Here is a 21,400-nt window from a genome sequence, read left to right as displayed (position 1 = left end):
TTGCTTAAATAACTCATTTCCGCGGATGCAAAATCAATCAAGATTTGCTATTATTTTACTCAAAGTTTACAGTTAAGTGGAAAATTTCTATTACCCTATAGGTACAGAACATGTGTTAACCTCATATTAATTCTGTGGAATTATAGAAAATTCTAAAGTTTACGAAAAAAGGACTAATTCTGCTTGCAAATAAATTTTAGTAGCATATAACGATTAATAATAGTCAAAAATAAGATTTAAATATCCATTTTATTTAATTTTTTAGCGTGTTACAAAATGAACTTGCATTTCGGAAGTATTAAGTATCTTTAAATTCTTATAAAAGATTGATCATCTAGGTAAATTTGGAGGGGGTGTCCAATACTTTAAGCTTTAAAATCAAGTCTAAATAGATTAAAAACCTATAATATTTTTACAGTTCTTTTCTAACCTGTAATATCTGAGATTTTAACATAAAATGTAGAACTTTTTCTTACCTGAAAAAATAAAGAATGGTTAATATTTTGTACAGTTAGTAATGATAAAACAACAACAACCAAAAATACTTTTAACCATGCAAAAAGTATTATTAATAAGAGCCAATTCAAAATACTTTCACTATAACAATTTCTTATTTCAAAAATTTTGTTTTTATAAACTCATCCTATTTAGAACATTAAGCCAAAGATACATATAAAAAATATGTCTTATAATAAAATATTTTAAAATGTGGAATTAATTTAAATATGGCCCTGTACCCAAAACAAACAATGCATTCCTTCTAAATAGCCTAAAATTAAGAAAGAAAGATTTACAGATTTGAGTTTAGTAGAAATTGCTGAATCTTTTACAGAATCATGGAATCTAAGAACGTATTAGAGGTAAAACTTGGGATAAGGAAACTTAATAAAAGTTGATCCAAAAACATAATGGAGTTAAACTCCAATTAAATATAAGGCACAGCCTAACAAAACTTGTTTTATGATTTTTATCATAATATTCGTTGACATTTGTCTGTAATATGATGCTATTCATGATTTTTCAGTATGGCTAAATTTTAACTTCACGTGTAGCGATTTCAATACACCCCACCCTGCAGGTCAAACTGAAAAGTTTCCCACTGTCCATCCTCCTGTAGTAAAATGTAGGAAATAAATCAAAAACTCCACTTGGGTATTAAAAGAACTTTTATCTGATCTGAGTAAGAGATATTAGAGGAAACTTGTAAAAAAGTTAAATCTTCTCAGGGACACGAGTATAAACAAAATTAAAGATAAACCTTTATTTCTTTATTTTATTCTTTATTGCTAAGGAAGTGGCTGGTAGTTAATCTTGCATTAACCTATCCCTGTATCTCTAAATCTCAGAGAGAGAGGGGACATTAGGCTGTATATTACATTAGTCCCTTAAGTTTTATAATAATGTTTCCCAATTCGCTGGCTCAACAACTTTGGGAACATTCATTAAATTTTGATTGGTTGGTTCATTAAATTGAGTGTTCAAACGTTTCAACCAATATTTGTAATCTACAGATTAGGTTATATTGTGTATCATCATTGGAATCGAACATCAATTTAATGGCCATTGTCTTATCCCTTTATATCCCTGAATCTACTTGACCCCATTATCTGAAGCGAGTGCTTCTAGGATGATTTGGATAATGATACTTGAAAAAAATTAAGTATCAGGAATACAGGAATATGCTAATAAAAAATAGATTAAGCTTACTACAATATACTTAGGTAGTTAAGTTTTGTATAGCATGATTAAATCTTTTAACATTTTTCATTGATTTAACTTTAATGAGAAAAATTGTCTCTTTTTCAATGAGTGTTTGCACTATTCTTTAAGGAGAATTAATTGTAATCTTATGTTTGTTTGGAGCTTATATACTCTATTATAAACTTTGTCGGTCATTTCTCAAAGTTATGTCAACTAGTATAGGTATTATTAGTCCAATCGAAAGGTAGCAGTTTTTCTGCAAGCTTTGGTAAATAAACCCCTTTCTATTATTTTCAATTGTCCGCAAGAGAAATCCATGGTAATAAAATTACATAATATATATAGATTGAAAGGGGCATGGGTAATGAAAGCCATTTCTTCCAATAGCCTACATCGGTTAGTCCTATCTTTACCTTTATACCTAACTGTTATGCTTTTGTTACATTTTTGTTCTTGATAAATAGTTGTTTTTTTTTCAAAATATTTAGTACAGATGCCTAAAATTGTAAATTAATAGTGTGTACTATCAAAGACTGTACTAAAATTATGTGTGTGTTTTTTATTATATTATATCATATTTTTGCATTAAAACAAGATTTTTGACATGTCTGAACTTAGATTTCCATTGATATCAAGGACAAATAAGTATATAAGAAGAGCAGCAATAACAAGCTTTGAATATTAAATTAATAACAACCTTACAAAACTTATAAACAGTAAATCATTATGAATTTCTTGAACGACTTATTAAGCATTTAAATATACCTGAGCAATTTATTTGATTATTGATTTTAAGATTAGTTAAAAGTGTATTTCAAGTAACAAGGGCAGGATGATAGGCTCTAATAGCTCCAAATTTTCAGTTTAAAGTTAAAAAGCATATTTAATTTCAACTATTGTTAAAAAATCAGATTATTATGCAATAAAAATGAAATAAAAATAGTATTGAATACGTATAAAAGTATCAAAGGTAGAAAAAGGCAATATTCTGAGAAGTAAACGCAATATTTCTGTGGAAAAATGACAAATATTATCCCTCCTCTGCATTTTGTAAAACATAAAGCAAACTCCTTATTGATTAGCAACGCTTCTCTATAATTTAGTTATGATCTTAAAAAGACCTAATTAGTTATAAAGACAAAACGTTTGTCCTTCTGAGGCATTTAGATTTATGAAATGTGCGTTGGAAAATATTACTTCTAAAGAATGTTTTTAGCTATTTCTCTTGGGTTTTAGGGATATTCCTCTGAAGAATAACGTTTCTTCCTGTTAGGATGAAGATAATATCTATCAATATATCGTACAAGTCCTAAGTAGAATTTGTGTACTTGTTGAAATTTAAAATAAAAAAGTTATAAAGGAAAGGAGAAGTTATTCTAAAGAAAATTATCTATTTGTTTTTTAACACGATTGGCGAGTGTCCAAAATTTGCAAATTTATCACAAAAACAAAACCATTTAGGAAAGTGAAACTTGGTAAAATCTTAATTAATTGGGTAATTAGAAGTTATATGAAATCAAATAAAAATAAAATTATCATTATTATGCCTCGATAAAGAACAACAAGCTTAAAAAGTGGGTAAAATGGATTAAAATAGGATGGCAAAAAGAGCATACAGAGACTTTTAAAAATCTTTTTTAGGTACAGTTTTTATTAATATAATCATCCCTATCCAGGTATAAAGAGGCCAGAAAGGAAAATGGGAGGAAAAATAGAATCATTAGCAAACAATGATTAAGTAGAATTGAGAGAAAATGTTAGGAGGCAAAGTTTGGTCATTAAAATTACAGAAATTAAGGTGTTCGGAACCTGGGACAATAGGTTTTTTTTATTGTTTGGTTGACTAAAGATATCTTATTTACTAGGAATCCAACTAACAAATTGTATAGGCATAAACCTTTCGAGTAAAATTTTTGTTTTATTGGCAGAAAAGTTAAATAAAAGTTGCGCTTCCTTTAAAGTTCAATAAAAAATCCCAACAGAAACAGAAAAAGGACATTTTCATTGTTCTGTTTTTTTTACAAATTACGCAATAAGTTGTAAGGTTATTTTAAGCCAAGAAAATTAACATGGTTTGGTGATGTTAATTAAAGTGAAGATTGCAGTTTTTGTATTGAAGAATTAACACAATCAAAACATCTTTCATATAAATTTCAGAATTGCAAGTTTTCAGAAATGTAGAGAAAATAGGTCACTAAATAAATCCACAACCCTTTCTTTCTTTAAATATTTATCTGCGACATAACACAAAATTTGACCCGTAAGATTAAAAAGCTAAGGCGGACGAGCTTTTCCTAGGATACAAGATACTATGCACAATGCCTACCTACATTAAATTGTAAATATCATATGTACAGTAATGAATTTTGTAAAAGTACGTTTTTGTCATCAATAATACAAAAGTCGCAATGTAGTCTAAGGATATTTAAATTTTGAATGTCCACTATTAGAGGTCAAACTTCTGTAAATTAATGCTTTTCCTTTAAGAGCATAGACAACGCCCCCCTTCCAACTTTTTTTTTTAATTCGTTAAAAATAAGGGGGAAAGGTTCGTTATTTTTTCATTATGTCTAACCCTTTCGGGGCCTGTGTCTGCGGTGCATCAACCCTATCATTTTTTAGTGTCTTAACTCATTTAAAAAAAAAAGTTTGTAAATTGTAATGAAATAAGTTTCTTTAGGAAAAAAGAAAACGTTTTTGTATAAACGTGTACCTATTTATAATAAAGTACATTAGCCTTAAAGGACGGAGACAAAAAAATCAAAAAGATTTAAATAATAAACATTAAATAATGAATATAATTTTTTGGTTCTTACCAATGCTATGAACTTCTATAGGTAACAATAACCTTAAGTGCAGAGGTTTTAGCCCACCTCCACCTACCCCCTTATAATAAAAAATTGCGAAGGCCTACCTTAAATTTTTTTACACCCCCTCAAGAATTATACCCACTTGGAAAAACCCTGTGCAATACACAGAATATTGTCATTCTTCCCAAACACAAAATGCATGATTTAAATGGCTAAAAATTGTGAATCTCTGTGCCTAAGCCTGGAAACCCAAAGCCTTATCAGATGGAAAGTAAACATAGTGATGCAAAATTTGAAATCCATGTTAGGAAATCGGTCAAGGTGTTGTCTACCTTACTTACTTGGAAATATCTAGTTTTCTCACTTAGTAGTCCAACTACTCTATAACAAAGTTATGCCTGGGGCCGTATATAATATACTACTGTTAATCTTGCTTTTAAAAAGGTCCTGGCGTGCATATATGACACAATCATAGAAAGGATTTATTTATTTATTAATGTTTACTTTAAACACAATAATATAAGGGCCTGCTTTTTTACATTATTGACCTGTGTGTTGCAAATATAAGATTTCAAATGATAGAATTTAGCTTGAAACATTTACCTATAAACTGTATGTGAACGGTCCAACTACAAACATTCTTATTTTCATTTCATGTAGGTAAAAAAATTAACAAATCTTTACTTTTTTAATTGTTGCATATTAAGGAAGTTTTCATACTTGTTTTGTTTCTCAGAAAGAAGGATATCATGTGAAAATTTAAAGAGTTAATTATTAAAAGGGAGGAGGGGGAAGTAAAAAATAGGTTTAAGCTTTTAAGAAGTAAAAATGAAAAGACTACCGAAATAAGAGAAATGGAAGCAATAGCTATGGGTGATGTAACTAAGTTTCATCCAGGGAAGTGGGAAACTTAAGCAGCTTAAAGGGGTAATGAGTAAGGAGAAAAAGGGTTATAAAAAGGGAAAGAGGTGGGGGCATAGTTCGTCACAGTAGGCTGATCTGACCGTCAAGTCTCATTGGAACTGGAGCATGAAGTGGTGTCAACATAAAACTGTTAGGATCTTAACCACGACAATCTTTTCTTATTCAATTCTTTTCTGTGTTTACTGATCTTAAAGATTAGGCTAATAATGAATATTGAGAAGAAAAAAAAAATTCTTTTTAATTCACTCAATCATTAAAGCATTTATGTCAGGTTTTTAAAAAAAAAAATAAATTTTAGCTAGATTGTTTTATGCTCACATTTCAACTTTCTTGTAGGAACACTCATGAAGCTGCAAGCCTAAGGAAATCATTAGTGAGACACAAAGTCTAGCAAAACTCAAAGCTCAAACTTTTTGCTTTAGGAAAGTATCAATTAAAAATGTACTTTATGAACTTTTTACTTTTATATAATTGAGCTTGTAAACCCTTTAAAGTAGCGGGATTCAAGTGCATTTGCATCTATCGATAAAAAGTCTTTTAATTAGTATATCTTAGGTTAAATTTTTACATCTTTGACTTAAGTAAAGCATTTGATCAAATAAGTAAATTCTTATTTTTTAACATGCAAGTCAGCAATGACAATTAAGTCTGTGAGCAATGACAATTAAGTCTGTGATATAAAAAGACTATTTTTATGCATTTATTATAATATTATTCTAAGGTCAATTTTCTTGTAATTTTCATTGTATATATTATTCCAAGAATAAAATAATACCCAGAAAGTTTGACCTATAACGTCAGTTAAATATCTTTAAGAAAAGCTTCTGTATTTGTATTATCATATAAAAGTACAACATACAAGAACAAAAATATCCAATTAGGTTAAGTCTTTTTCATCTCTGGAACCACTTAATGAACCGTGTAGATATTTTAGACTTGAGCTTTTTCTTTAGAAGTAATCAAGCAAGTGATAGCTGAAGTCACAAAAATCTGCTCTTTTTATCGAGCGGATTCTAAGAAAATTAAGGTTAGGTGCATTTTAGGGGGTTTTGAGCCCCAGAGGGCTATGGGATGAGAGCGGGTCAGGGAGTTGACTTGTTAGTTTATACCCATAATAACCTATTAGCTAGAAAAAAATACGGGGTGAGCAAATAAGATAAAGAAATGGAGCCAAGGATTATTTACTCTGGTCTTTAAATTTTTGAATACCTAAGTGATAAACTGGTTTCAGCTTAATAGGTTTAGATTCCATCTATAAAATCACATTTTATTAATGTCTGACTCTGGGTTGTTACCTTAACAAATCTTTATCTAGGCAAACCCACTTATTTTTAAATCCATATGGAAAAGAGGGGTTTGTGTGATTGAAGCTTTGAACCTGGCGGACTGACATTTTTTAAGACACTGTTCAATAGCTGTGCATTTGCAACTAGAAAAATATCCTTGCACCAAATACCAAATTAATACACGGCTCATAATATACCTATCTACAAGGGTAATAGACAGGGAAAAAGGAAAAGTTTAATTGAATATAAAGTAATCTTTCCCATAAAAAAAGATCGTGAAACTAAAAAAACTGTGTAGAGGAGATAGGATACGTAGGTAAACGAAACTTTTATTAAAACGTTAAGGGGCCTCCTTTAAAAGCTAACCCTACAAGTACTGTTATATCTGCCATTTCTCTATCCTTTAATCCCTGAGGATAATATCATAAATTGTGAATCTTGTCTGCGTATTTGTTTATGTTTTGAAAAGTAGGTTAAAACTTGTATCTTCAAAATTTCATTAATACATAATACATACTCCTGTGGGAGTCTACACCGTATGGGTTAAAAACCTAACATATCCTTCACCTAAACTAAAAATATTTTTTACCGTTATCGGTATGAATAATACTTTATGAAATCTATTTGCCAAAAAAATACCTATGCAATCGTTTTTTCCTAGTCTCGAGTAACTCATAAAAAGGTTGCGCGATTTTAATAATCTGTTGTATAATAATCTAATGTTTTATATATGTACCTATTAAAGTGTTAATAATTTTATTTTAGCTTCTCATGACCGTTTAGAGTCTTGTTTATTGCACAATTCCTTTGACAAATTCCTAGAAGTATTGCCAGAAAAAACATGACATAAGATTGTTGATATAAATTGCATGATTATATATGTTAAGGACATATTTCTCGAGGTTTAAATAAAGGTATACAAATAAACCTTAAAATCTTATATGCTTGACATAACTAAACTACACGATAGAAAAACAGCTCTATAATATAGATGTTACATACATAGATCTTTTGAATTTATATCAGTACAAAAACTACTTTTGACAAAAAATTTCAACCTTTAACTTAATTCTTGGATATTAATCGAGCAGATTAAAATCTATTAAATTGGAAAGTCCAATTGACAAGTAGTGTTATGAGTAAGAATGAGTAACAAAAGATCAATGTCAAAATGATGTAAACCCAAAAATATTTAAGTTTCTGTAACATTGTGTTAATTTCCAGTATGGCTTCGAAACCGATAAATATCCGTTGGATTAGAACCGGTTCTAAGCAATACTGAAAAATCATGTATCGTATCGAATTATATCCAGTTTTCTACGAATATAAAATGTACACTTATAATATCAAAACCAATTTTGTTAAGACTGTTTCGGCATCTCAGGGCTAACAATCTTATATCCACAGAAAGAAGTTTATAATACGATGAGATAAATAACTAATAAAGGTATGTAAATACTATAGTCTATAAACATTTACGTACGCATCTAGGTAAAGTTTGTTTGTAATTTGCATAAACTAAAAAGATCTCAGTATTCGGTTGTCAAAAATAATAGATTTTACATATGAAGTTAGACTGATGTTACCTGTCTGTTTCTGGATCCTGCTGTGCCTGAGATCCGTCTCCACCTGGCACAACACCATCCTGCATTGGAAAAGATAATTTTATGATTAATGGATAAGAAGTTGTAGACCAAAGAGGTATAAAGACTAATTGGGCAATTGAGGATGTTTTATAGATATGTTACACAATAAGAAGCTTACATGTATTATGTAATTTCTTTTGTATTGGTTTCTATTTTAATTCAAACTGCCATCAATTTATTCAAATTATGCCTTCAATTAAAACTTTGCGTTGTTTATTTAAACAGTCAAAATTATCATTTCCTGAAGCAATGAAATCTCAAGTTGTTCAACGAGCCCCTCGCCACCGCCCACCTCAGCTCCACCCACTCCTCCAGCTTGCACCAGTGGCGTCAAGGTGGACAGCGGGGGCAGGTTGGCGGCCGTATAACCGGCCAGGGTGATAACTCCGCCGTTGTTGGTGATAACCCCACCGTTGTTACTCGTCTGTTTACTGTTCTGTACACTCACTGACACGTTGTGAATATTACCTAAAGAAAAATTAATATTAAACATATTTTTTAAATAACTTTTTAAAAACTCGAAGACACCTATTTTGAATAATTGAAAATAAAATAATATAAATAATAGGTAGGTTAGTTAAAATAAAAGGTAGACGACCTTTATTTTACATATCGCCCTAACTTACTAAATAAAAGGTACCTAATGCAGGGATAAATCATCCAATTAAAAAATGTAATGGGAGGAGAATTAACATTATTTGTATTATATTGTAATCTAGCAAACTTTTGAGTGAAAGGTTTCGCGATTTTCAATTTAAAACGACCAAGCTAATATTGCTTGATTCACTTCTACAAGAGACAAAATGAATTGAAAATGATTGCTAAAATCGAAATATATCTTCATGTCTTAGAATAGTGTAATTTTTTTTAAAATAGGTTGAAAAACATACTAACTTTAAAATAAAAATAACATAGATTTTGACTTTTATTACATTTTCTTTTCTTGTAAAAATACCTTGTTGGGAAGACAACTGATTGTTAATAAGTTGAGGATAACCAGCAATAGTCGCACCATTATTACCCACAGCTGAGGGGCTGCCGGCAGCCGAGGGCTGTGCTGCTGAAAACTGGTGAAGAATGCCCATCTGCTGTGGCTGTTGCTGCTGTTGTAACAAACTTTGTTGCTGTTGTTGTTGAATTACTGAAGCCGCAGCCAGGGTGGTGCTGTTAAACTGATGTTGTGAAGCTCTGTTTTGCTGACTTTGCTGCAGGCTGACAACAACTGGAACCTGTTGAGAGTACTGCTGCTGTTGCTGCTGCAATGAATTTTGTGCTTGTTGTTGCTGTCCAGCTTGTTGCTGCTGACTTATTCCTGCCACAGACTGCTGTTGCTGCGGCTGTTGACTTGTTTGCTGATGGTTACTACTGTTTGAATTTGACAATGTTTGTTGTGGCTGACTACTGGCGGCTGCAATCTGCTGTTGGTGTGCTCCAGCCGCCACGGCAGCCTGAAGAGTATGCTGTTGTTGTATGTGGTTAGCAGCGCTACCAGGAGGCATATGCTGTTGATTTTGCGACTGCTGCTGACCTGAATGAATGACATTCTGTTGACTGCTGCTGCTGGCTGCTACCGACATTTGACCCGTAGGCAGCTGCTGACTCACACCGCCTCCACCTGCATTAAGGCCACCACTGGTCGAGCCGGCGGCTGCTGCTGCTACAGCAGCCGACTGTGACATCTGTGGAATGGAAGCCCCGGCAGGTGGCATGTGGGACATGACTTGAGCTGCTGAATGGGCTGCTTGAAGCTGCTGTTGTTGACTAGGCTGGCTCGAGGCAGGAGAGAGAGTCTGAAAGAACAACATAATATATAAATTAAAATCTCATGATATAAGAAGTTAGATTGTAATATATTTTATAATCTAAGTAGATATATTTATACCACCTGTTCCTGTTGTAAGTTTTTTTTTATCTGTTTAAATCAATTTAAACAGTTCTTAAATAGGTACTTACTTGAATTTGACTATGCTGTAAATTTTGTTGAGTTTGGTGGTTTAGACCTTGTTGTCCTTGTCCTTGTTGTAGGGACTGACCACTGTGCTGGATTAATATAGAACCATTTCCTGCAAGAAGTTTTGTTAAAAAAATACCTAAAGAAAGTATCTTAACATCTTTCACACTAATTTTTTTTAACATACCGAGTGGTAAAAATGACTTATTTTTAAATTTTGACCCCATAAGAACAATATGATTAGGTACGTATTTGGCTTTAAAAATATTTCTGGTAATAACTAAATAGCAGTAAACTTAAATGTCAGTAAAAACGATACAATAAATTTTTCAAGATAGTTCTTTAATAGATTACATTTTTATAGCTAATAATATTTGATAAAAAATATATACCTGAAGGTTTAGATTGAGCTGATTGCCTGGAAGGTTGTTGGCCACCAGGCTGCTGTCCAGGTGTGGGTTGCTGACCGCTAGCCTGCTGCTGCTGACTGTTAGCTGGGCCAGGCTGGCCGCCACCTGTAGCCTGCTGTCCTCCAGATGTAGCACCCATTGTCTGGTTCTAGTTAAAAAAAAAATATAAATGAATACCACTGCACTAGGGAATGAAAATTTTTATATATATAATGTAATTAATGTTTCGAGAACAGAAAACTTAAGGCAGCTAAAAAAGCATAGGTATGTAACTACCTAGAAACGAATTACAAATATCTATTTGAATTTAATTTTTGACCGTATGGAGGGGGGGGGGGGGTATTTGCTCAGCCAAACATCTTGAGGGAAATTACCTACGTAGGTTGTAACACCTTTACCTGACTTGGTGTATTCTGTTGACCTTGTTGAACTATGGAACGAACTATTCCCTACCTGACTAGGTGTATTCTGTTGACCTTGTTGAACTAATGAACTATTCCTTACCTGACAAGGTGTATTCTGTTGACCTTGTTGAACTATGGAACTATTCCCTACCTGACAAGGTGTATTCTGTTGACCTTGTTGAACTATGGAACTATTCCCTACCTGACTAGGTGTATTCTGTTGACCTTGTTGAACTATGGAACTATTCCCTACCTGACTAGGTGTATTCTGTTGACCTTGTTGAACTATGGAACTACTCCCTACCTGACTAGGTGTATTCTGTTGACCTTGTTGAACTATGGAACTATTCCCTACCTGACTAGGTGTATTCTGTTGACCTTGTTGAACTATGGAATTATTCCCTACCTGACAAGGTGTATTCTGTTGACCTTGTTGAACTATGGAACTATTCCCTACCTGACTAGGTGTATTCTGTTGACCTTGTTGAACTATGGAACTATTCCCTACCTGACTAGGTGTATTCTGTTGACCTTGTTGAACTATGGAACTACTCCCTACCTGACTAGGTGTATTCTGTTGACCTTGTTGAACTATGGAACTATTCCCTACCTGACTAGGTGTATTCTGTTGACCTTGTTGAACTATGGAACTATTCCCTACCTGACAAGGTGTATTCTGTTGACCTTGTTGAACTATGGAACTATTCCCTACCTGACTAGGTGTATTCTGTTGACCTTGTTGAACTATGGAACTATTCCCTACCTGACTAGGTGTATTCTGTTGACCTTGTTGAACTATGGAACTATTCCCTACCTGACTAGGTGTATTCTGTTGACCTTGAACTATAGAACCAACAATTAGTTGACCTCCACTGTTCATCACAACACCCTAAAAAAACAATATTGAATCCACAAATTTTTAAATTACTTCCTGTTACCCAAAAAGTATTGATTACCTACCTACTAATTTAAAAAAATCAAATTATTTCTTAATTTCTGCTTTAATGATGCGAAGTATAATATGTAGGTAATATTACTAACTTAATTTAATGATTATTAGGCACATGATATCTATGCATAACATTTCTATAATAAAACTTTGAAATAAAAGTATCCTATAATATGTAAGATTTAAAACATCTTGGGGTGATTTTTAGCTATTTCTCTGACCCGCTAAGGTTAAGGGTAAAGCAACTAGTTTCAATATAAAGCATCCAATATTATTAACAATCATGCGATTGTATATTGTATGTATATGCAATTTTTAAAAAAAAATGTTCTGTTTTTTTTAACACTGAAAACTCTTCTCTGGGTACTAAATTCATTTTTCGCTATTCCTTTAAATTGAGATTAGAAATTGTCAAAATTATAACCTTGTGCGGTAGATTAGATTGGGCAGGATTGATGGGTTGGAGTACAATAGTTTGATTATTAAAATTAGCTCCGGCATTTGCATTTCCTCCTCCCTGTTAAATAATGCAAATATTATTTCATCTGTTCAGTTTCTCACTCGTTTTAAAGTGATTAGGTAATGTATACTAAACGGCAAAAGTATGCAGCTAAATATTAAAATGAATTTTTAAATTTATCCTTTTTTTAATATCTAAAAAAGTAGGTCCCTACAGATTTTTAAATTTCCCTATATTGTTATAAATATAGTTATGTAACTATTTGTTAGGGTCCAGGGAATTTATTTGCACTTTTGGATTAGAATATAGAAAGACTTATTAAAAAAGATAAGATATTCGGATTTATGCAAAAAAAATTGAGATTGACTTTAGATTGGGATAAATTCAGTTAAAATTACTCAAAAACTAATCCAAAACTATTTTGATTTGTTATTCCAGCTAAAATAACAATTTTCCTCTAAAACGCATTTGCCTTTTCTAGGCTTCCTATCAATTTCCTTTTTATATAAATCAACCTTGAAACAAAATACAATTTAACAAATGTTTTCTATAAATTTGGTCTGTATGTCACATTATTTGCTTTCCTGTTGCGTTTGTTGTTGAAGAACGCTGAAAGGAGCTAAAGCAACCTGAAATTAAACAGAAATATCATTAAAGTGAACTTTCTAAGTATTTTAACCTAACAAATTAAGAAATTAACTTAAACTTACAGAATGCAACAAAAAAAAAAACATTTTATTGTTAAATAATATTATGCGCTATCTGATAAAAAAATTTATTGAAATTTTAGAACAAAGCAAGAGACAGTTTTAACCAAGAAAGGCAAAATTGGGATGATTTCAGGCTTTTTTATTACTGAATTATTAAAGTTCTGTGTTCTGTTAAGGCGTTTTAATACGCCTTCCTACCCACATATTTACCGTTCCTCTAGATTCTAAGGGCAAAGTCACTAAAATGGTCTATCTTTACCTGGGCTAATTGACCGTCTGGTAACCGTATAACTTGACCTAGCAGCTGAGCAGCCATCCCACTGGGGGACTGAACCTGAATAAGCACAAATAATAAGTACATATTTATTTAAAACGAATTTTTCTTTGAAGGTATTTCAGCACCTAATGCAAATGAAATAAAGGACCTTTCATAAGTAAATCTTATTATAAAGTACCATTAACCTTTTCTCTAGGTAAACTTATTGTATAAAATCGGCAAGTCTTTTTAAATACCTAATGAAAAAATACACTGAGTTTTAAGAGAAACAGTATCTCTATGTACCTAAATAGTTGGCAAGGAAAAGAATGAAGCCTAGCAAGAGTAAAAATAACATTTTCTTTACAGATAAAACAATAAGCAAAAGTTTTATAATCAAGGACGTTGTATATTAACCCTATAATACATACATTATGTGATCTTGTACTTGAGAAATAAAACCAAAATACCGTTCAAGATTTTTCTATTTCTTTGCAGCCAGAAAAGCTAAAAGTTTCGTTTATTATTAACCCTTGTTTGAATTATAAAGGGGGTAGGCGGATGTGCCACTTTTTTTTAACTAAAAGTAAAACGTGCATGATCTCAGCCCTTAAAAGAGTTATAACTCTAAAATTCGGCACAGCAGTTGCTTTTGTGGAGAACAATATGGAACTATAAAGAAACGGCGGCGGAACCGCCGTTTCCAGCCGATTTTTTTGCCTTTTTTCGTCAAATTAGACAGTTCTCAATCATCTGAGATAAACTTTTTTCTCATAAATATTTCCCTTCTATTTTCACGTGACAAACTTGTCAATATTAGAAAATTCATATGAAGAAAATGAAGTCATTCCTAAAAAGGACAGAAATTCCCTTCCTTGGGTATAGGAAGGCTATTTACTTTCCTTTTTCTTACAAATTCTCTGTAAGGAAGGTGATTTCTGTCTACTATCTTACAAATTCTCACTAAAGGAAGGTGACCTCTGTCCACCATCTTACAAATTCTTCCTAATTCTTAGAAATTCTTCCTTTTCCTCACTATTACAACTATGCTTAATAAATCTACCTTATTTACCCAAATTCTTACTTATTCTCAGAAATTCTACCTTAATTAGACAAATTCAACCTTATTCTAAGAAGACCTACCTTATTCAATGAAATTCTTCCTTATTCTAAGAAAATCTACCTTATTCCCTCAAATTCTTCCTTATTCTAAGAAATACTTCCTAATTCTATGAAAATCTACCTTATTCTAAGACATTCTTCCTTATTCTAAGAAAATCTTCCTTATTCTAATAAGATCTACCTTATTCTAAGAAATACTTCCTAATTCTATGATAATCTACCTTATTCTAACAAATTCTCCCTTATTCTAAGAAGACCTACCTTATTCTAGGAAATTCTTCCTTATTCTAAGAAAGTCTACCTTATTCCTTCAAATTCTTCCTTATTCTAAGAAATACTTCCTAATTCTATGAGAATCTACCTTATTCTAAGACATTCTTCCTTATTCTAAGAAAATCTACCTTATTCTAAGACATTCTTCCTTATTCTAAGAAATTCTTCCTTATTCTAATAAGATCTACCTTATTCTAAGAAATACTTCCTAATTCTATGAAAATCTACTTTATTCTAAGACATTCTTCCTTATTCTAAGAAAATCTACCTTATTCTAAGACATTCTTCCTTATTCTAAGAAATTCTACCTTATTCTAAGACATTCTTTCTTATTCTAAGAAATTCTTTCTTATTCTAATAAGATCTACCTTATTCTAAGAAATACTTCCTAATTCTATGAAAATCTACCTTATTACAAGACATTCTTCCTTATTCTAAGAAAATCTACCTTATTCTAAGACATTCTTCCTTATTCTAAGAAAATCTAGCTTATTCTAAGAACTTCTTCCTTTTCCTTACTAATTCTCTCTTATTTTCAGATAACCTAGCTTTTTCTAAGAAGTTCTTCCTTAATTCCCCTAATTCTTCCTTTTTCTCAGATAATTTTCCTAATTTATATTGGGATATTGACGTATGAGGGGATGTACAGACAGACTGCGAATACGAGTATAGAGTAGCTCCGATACAATTTAATAATCAATAATCTAACAAAGTATTTCTAAAAAATACACATTTATTAAACATATAAAACTGGTTAGAAATAGGCAGATTAATGGGATTATTATTATAGGATATATTTATTATGATATATATATTAAAGGCTTGGACGTCCTGTTTCTTAGTTAGGTAAGAAACGACGTACTTGAACACGTGGGAGATATAGATACCGCCAGCCTAGACTTATAGGCTTGTATCTAACCGAGTGCAGACGGGAGGAAGCGTATTCACTCTTTGGCCTGCAACAATCAACTAGCCCTCAACACAGCAGGATGGAGTATGGTGGCGGTTACCAGTGGAGGTCTGACTCAGCCAGAGAAGTATAGGAATGTGAACAGGGATAAGGATACATAAACTTGGGTGTATATTACCACACTTGCCCCCTCTGAGGGAATATGAAATATTCCCTCACAGTTGACCTGCACGCCGGCTTCTGCGGGTTGATGTGGTACTCGCAGGTTCTTCGATTGCGGCCATGGCCCTCTCTACGATATCCACAGGATTGGGTTCAGCGGGAGTAGGATTTTCTGGAGCTGCTGGAGGCTCTGGAGCGACAGCATTCTGGAGGGCTAACATGCCCTCACAGGGAGCCGTGGCTACTGGATCTTCAGAGGCAGCGCCAGCTTGCGGATTAACAGGCAGATCAATTCCAGATGGAAAGAGCTCATTGATTTGATTATCGAGCTCTGTGTCACTGTTTTCCTCTGCAGGATCCAGGACCTCTGGATTGCCTTCTCTATCGGTAGGCCTGTACTCATCAGAGCATTCAGAACCGCCATAATGGGAGATCAGCTCAACTCCATCATCATCTGGCCGGGGTACGTCCCCAGCGGGAAGGGATGCCTCTATGGGTGCCACATTCTGCCCAGGTACATTCATTACATTACAACGAGTATTAATATATTTAATTACCCTGTCAGAGTTTTGGTCCAACAGTCGACTAGTGGCCTCAATAACCGTGGTCATTCTTGATTTTAACTCAACGGTCGAGTCCTCAGAGACGGTGCGAATTTTGTCGCGTAAAGTTCTGCGGTTCCGCAGTAATTCTGCGGAAATTTCAATAAGGCGCTTGCCATGTTGTATATATGCTTTCTCAACAAATGAAGCATTGCTAGCAATTTTAGTTTCCAGACTTCTCTGGAAGGGGAGAAGAGCTTCCTCCATTGCTTCTTTTACAGTGGAGGATAGGACTTTTTTCCATTCCTCAGCGGTCACCCAAAAAGCCTTAGGCTCACTTTTGTTTTCTGCTAATGTCTCTTTCTTTTTAGGGGGTAATGGAGGCGGTTGAATTTCCACCTTAGCCCGTTTGGCTACTGGGCCGCCGCTGCCTGTTGGTGTTGGCGGACGTTTTTCTACCGCTTTTGGGGCAGATTTTACGGCGACTACCTCCAATTCAGGTGAGGCACTACGTTTTGGCGGCGATTCCACCCGATTTTTTTGCGGTTCCCCTCCCCTATTTTGTTCCATTAGAGGCCTGGTCATAGACCTGGCTTTATCGGAATATTCGTTGGCTTCTAATTTTTTAGCCTGCCGCAATTTTTCTTGCAAGTCTAGGAGTTCCTTTGGAACATCTTTTCTCGCTTGGCGGTAAACGTGGATTGACTTTGAGACACATTGCAATTCACTGAGGTTTTCAGGGTTGCGCGGCGGTTTTACACGCGGCTGATACCTGTTTTCATCAGGTTCATAGTAGGCTTCCTCAGGGCCGCCCTGGGGATAGCCATGATTGCTGTCATAGTAATAGTCCTCTTCATTGTAAAAGGGTGCCTCTTCATATTCTCGACGGTATGAAGAGTGACCGGCCCCATGGGAGTGGTGAAAACCCCTTGAAAAATTCCGCCTGGGATATCCTAAAACAAAAATAATAAACTTAAAATTAAGGGTCATTAATTCCTTATACCGAATAAGGAAATATTTTTACAAAGACGACCTTTAGAGACGACAATTTTTATAGGTATATATGCTTGATACAGGTCGTCCGTTTTTGAGGGGATTAGTTTTCCCCATTATTTGCAAAATCCCGCAATTCGTGCGTTTCACTCGTACCTCCTTCCTTGTACGCGTGAATTTTGGTGCAGGCTAATATGTAGATAATAAAAGCGACGCATAATAACGACCCTATTCCTGTAAGGATGGCTGCTACTACAAGCACTATATGATACCAAGTACTGGATAGAAAATCAACCACCTTATGATACGTTTGAATAAACCAGGAATCAGTTATTTTTACTTCAAAATTATTGGAGTCTGCGGCAAGTTGGCTGAGGTATAATTCCTCGGCACTTTCTGAGAAATTAGTTTTTTTCTAGGCTTTGCCAAGAATGATATAGAAATAAGCTAATCGGTTTATCCATAAGATATTGATTTACATTTAGTATTTGCATACCCTGCCCTTGATTACCGAGGAATTTTCCTTGGTACAAATGTAAGAAAATTGGATTTTCGGCACATTTAGTCGGGGTTAGATGGGTGGTATTGACCAATCTGCGTGAAAATGGGGATATTCCCATAGTCTTATTATTAAATGAAACCGAAAAATGATCCACAAAACAGGGTAGATTTTCTCCCAAAGAAACATTGATTTTAAGACTGTCGCACTGTATTACTAAATCTAGCTCACCGAGCGCCCTAACTAATTTTTTACGATGAGTCTGAATACTGCTTTTAGACAGAAAATGGTTCTGTAAACAGCGAGTTTCGGGGACAATTAATTTGTTATATTGTTGGTAGGAATAGAAAATCTCTAGTGGTAACATATCATCTTTTTCCTTAGCGTTTAAGAGTGGGAAATATGGTTTTATAGCATTTGTGAACCATACCATTAAGTTATCAATATTAGTTTTGTAATAAAATAATTCGGGAATTAGACTTTCAAAATGTTTTTTATCTTTAAGTTCTAGTGCTAGAGTAATTTGGGGATCGATCACTAGATATTTTTGGGTACCCTGTTCTCCTTCAAATGTAAACAATGAAATATTAAAGATGTCTACCGTTCGCCAAGGAGAAGTGAATTTTTGTGCGCTATCAGTTTTATCATCTGAGATAATCCTATCGTAGCCTAATCTCAGATTGTGATCTAGACAATTGTTTCCCACCCAGTGACTGCCCAGGTAACAGCCCGCTTTTGTTTGTAATAATTCAACAGGCTCAGCCTGGACCCCTATTTGTTTTTCCTCAAATGTCCCAGGGATAAAAATGCCGTTAATGTTTACGCCGTTCCCCTCGCAGGCGGGGTCGATGCCGTTAAGGATGTTGTTGGGGTAAGTAAGTGTCCCGTTTACCAGGAAACGCGTGTATGACATCTGGTGTTCATACACTGAGACTGATTTTCCTTCAAAGTTAAATATTTTAGTTTTGGACATGGTGTAACAGTCTTCATAAGTTACGAGGTTCGGTATCTCTACAAGAGCTGGAGCAGCGAGGTGTATGTGGCTATATCTGCCACAATACCAGTAATGAGTACTGGTTCGGAGGTGGCAACGAATTCCAGGTATAATTTTTCTTTCAACCTTTTGCAGCAGGTGAAATTGTTTTTGTTCTATTTTAGTAATATTAAGAAACGCAGCGCATTCAGAGATTTTCAAACGCGGATTTTCGTTTGCTACACATTGAGTCGCATCTATTTGTATTATTTCGGACGCATTTGATTTTGCCAAAATAATAAAAAGCCCCAAGAATCCCAAAATAAATTTACCTCGAGCTCCTGGTGCCTTTGCCAAATGATGCTGCATTTTATTTTTATGCTTCTCGTTTTTCTCTGAAATATGTTAATTAGTTAGTTTTAACATATATTGTTTATTTTCGTTATTATACATACGTAGATTAAGCTATATACATTTGCCACCTTGGTTTTATATATTACATTTATATACATTTTATTTTTTTCTTTTAATTGGGTTATGCAGTCCGATTTGGACATGTATGCGGTTATCCCCCCCTTGTGACCTAGTTTTTCTTTCTTCTTCTAATATATACTTAGGTACTATGCTTTGTTTGTTAACGTTAATAACCTTTTCAGGGCTGGATTGTTTGGGTCTTTGCGCGAAGAAAGAAGCCTCGGACGGGACGGTTTCTTCCAAGAAACTATTTTCGACGTGAATTTGAGGACCGGATGACCGATCTGCGCCAGGGGGTTCTTGGTCTTTGGGCTGTGACTCAATTGGTGAGTTTTTTTCCATTATATCCCCTCCCCCATCACAATCCACCTCCCCCTGGGGTAAATCCTGACTAGTTTCAGGGTTTTTATCTATAAAATCGTCACCATCGTTATCTAGGTAGGTAAAATCGTCATTTTCCAAACCTTTATTATCGTTTATTTCGGTTTGACCGGTATTATCTATTCCTAAGGTTATTTCCTCAGACGGGACGATTTCCTCAATAGGAAAGACGTTAAAGGAAAGTGTTTCCCCGAATAATTCTACTTTAGAATCTATTTTCCGTATTTTATCTCTACTAACAACTTGGTTAGTTTTTATTGGATTTGATCCAAAGGGACTGAGCTCAAAAAGGGCCTCTGAGAATTTTTTTGTTACAATAAAAGGACCTCCATAGAAAGATTGCAATTTTTTACTGACCCCTATTTTGACTAGGTTAAAAAATGCAAAGACCACGTCGTTAACGAAAAGGGGAGATGAAGCCTTCCTAGATTTATTTTGAAACTCTAAATAAATCTTAGATTTTTTGGAAACCTGTGCAATAATTTCTTCCAAATTTTTTAGGTAGTTCAAGTAAGACCTGCAGTCAATGTCCTGTCTTTTCTGCAAGATTGGAGAAAAGAAATCGAGATTGAGAGTTGGTTGCCTGCCGAACATGAGGTAATAAGGCGTATACCCCGTTCTTCTAGACGTACTAGAGTTTATTACAAAAGTGGTCAAGGCTAATTTTCTTGCCCAGTCTTTACTTTCAAATCGGTCATCAGATCTAAGACCTGCATAAATGCTTTGATTATGCCTTTCACATGGGTTACTATTAGGGTTTCTTGGGGGAATAAGTTTAGTTTCGATACCTAGTTCATCCATAACCTTTTTGAAAACTTCCCCAGTAAAATTTGTTCCCCTGTCACTTCTCAATGACCGAAATAAGCCGTAGATGGGTACCACCTGTTCAAGGATGACCTTCACCGTGCTTTCCACGGTGGCGTCCTTGATGGGGTGAGCGATAATATACCTAGAGAATAGGTCAACCAGTATAAATATGTAGCGGACATGTTGTCCTTGAAAATAGTTAGTGGTTAAAGGACCGATAAGGTCTACTGACACCTGGCCAAAAATCTCGTGACTAATGGCTGAATGGGTGATAGGTTGCTTGTGTTTAGGTACCTGTCCTATTTTTCTTAGGCAGGTAATACAATTTTTAATGCGTGATTCGACAAATTTATTAATTCCTATAAGGAAGAATCTTTCATTTATCTTGCGTGTTGTTTCGTTAACCCCCTTGTGACCTATACTATTATTATGTGCCAATTCGAAAACTTTATTGTATAATCCAATGGGTACGACGGGTCTTTCAATGAATGTTCCATTGCTAAGAGGTTGTCTAAATATTAGAAGTCCTTCCATAACGTATAAATGTTCTATTAACTTAAAAAGGACCTCTTTCCGGCCGGTTAGTTCAGCTTTTTCAAAGCTCGACAACTTCTTTTTTTCGAATATCCACCTACGAATTTCAGATAATACTTGATCCTTTTGTGTTTCAGATTGCCAAACATTGTTCACACCGACTTCCGAAGCCGAATGTAACTCAAAGATCTGGTCTTGGTATGGGCAATCCTGTTCATAAGGA

General features: G+C 34.1%; 2 protein-coding genes across 4 annotated transcripts in view; both read right to left on the bottom strand.

Moving 5' to 3' along the window:
• LOC145306614 (uncharacterized) overlaps window positions 1–12,995 on the bottom strand; it is a 127,288-nt gene extending 114,293 nt beyond the window's left edge. Inside the window, exons 1-7 of the mRNA XM_080148849.1 lie at window positions 12,506–12,995; window positions 11,947–12,021; window positions 10,711–10,876; window positions 10,321–10,430; window positions 9,323–10,157; window positions 8,612–8,835; window positions 8,308–8,369 (exon numbers count right to left, since the gene is read on the bottom strand). Of these exons, the coding sequence (XP_080004975.1) occupies window positions 8,308–8,369; window positions 8,612–8,835; window positions 9,323–10,157; window positions 10,321–10,430; window positions 10,711–10,876; window positions 11,947–12,012 (1,463 nt within the window). The 5' untranslated portion in view covers window positions 12,013–12,021; window positions 12,506–12,995. The remainder of the gene's footprint in view (window positions 1–8,307; window positions 8,370–8,611; window positions 8,836–9,322; window positions 10,158–10,320; window positions 10,431–10,710; window positions 10,877–11,946; window positions 12,022–12,505) is intronic.
• Window positions 12,996–13,095: 100 nt separating this feature from the next.
• LOC145306628 (uncharacterized) overlaps window positions 13,096–21,400 on the bottom strand; it is a 34,620-nt gene continuing 26,315 nt past the window's right edge. For all 3 annotated transcript variants that reach the window (XM_080148882.1, XM_080148861.1, XM_080148871.1), the window contains 2 exons: window positions 13,511–13,585; window positions 13,096–13,170 (listed from right to left, as the gene is read on the bottom strand). In XM_080148882.1, the coding sequence (XP_080005008.1) occupies window positions 13,114–13,170; window positions 13,511–13,585 (132 nt within the window). In that variant the 3' untranslated portion in view covers window positions 13,096–13,113. The remainder of the gene's footprint in view (window positions 13,171–13,510; window positions 13,586–21,400) is intronic.

Source organism: Acartia tonsa, chromosome 2 (assembly GCF_053477335.1).
Source record: "Acartia tonsa isolate MP-2025a chromosome 2, ASM5347733v1, whole genome shotgun sequence".
NCBI classification, from domain to species: Eukaryota; Metazoa; Arthropoda; class Copepoda; order Calanoida; family Acartiidae; genus Acartia; species Acartia tonsa.
This window is presented reverse-complemented; position numbering and strand designations above follow the sequence as displayed.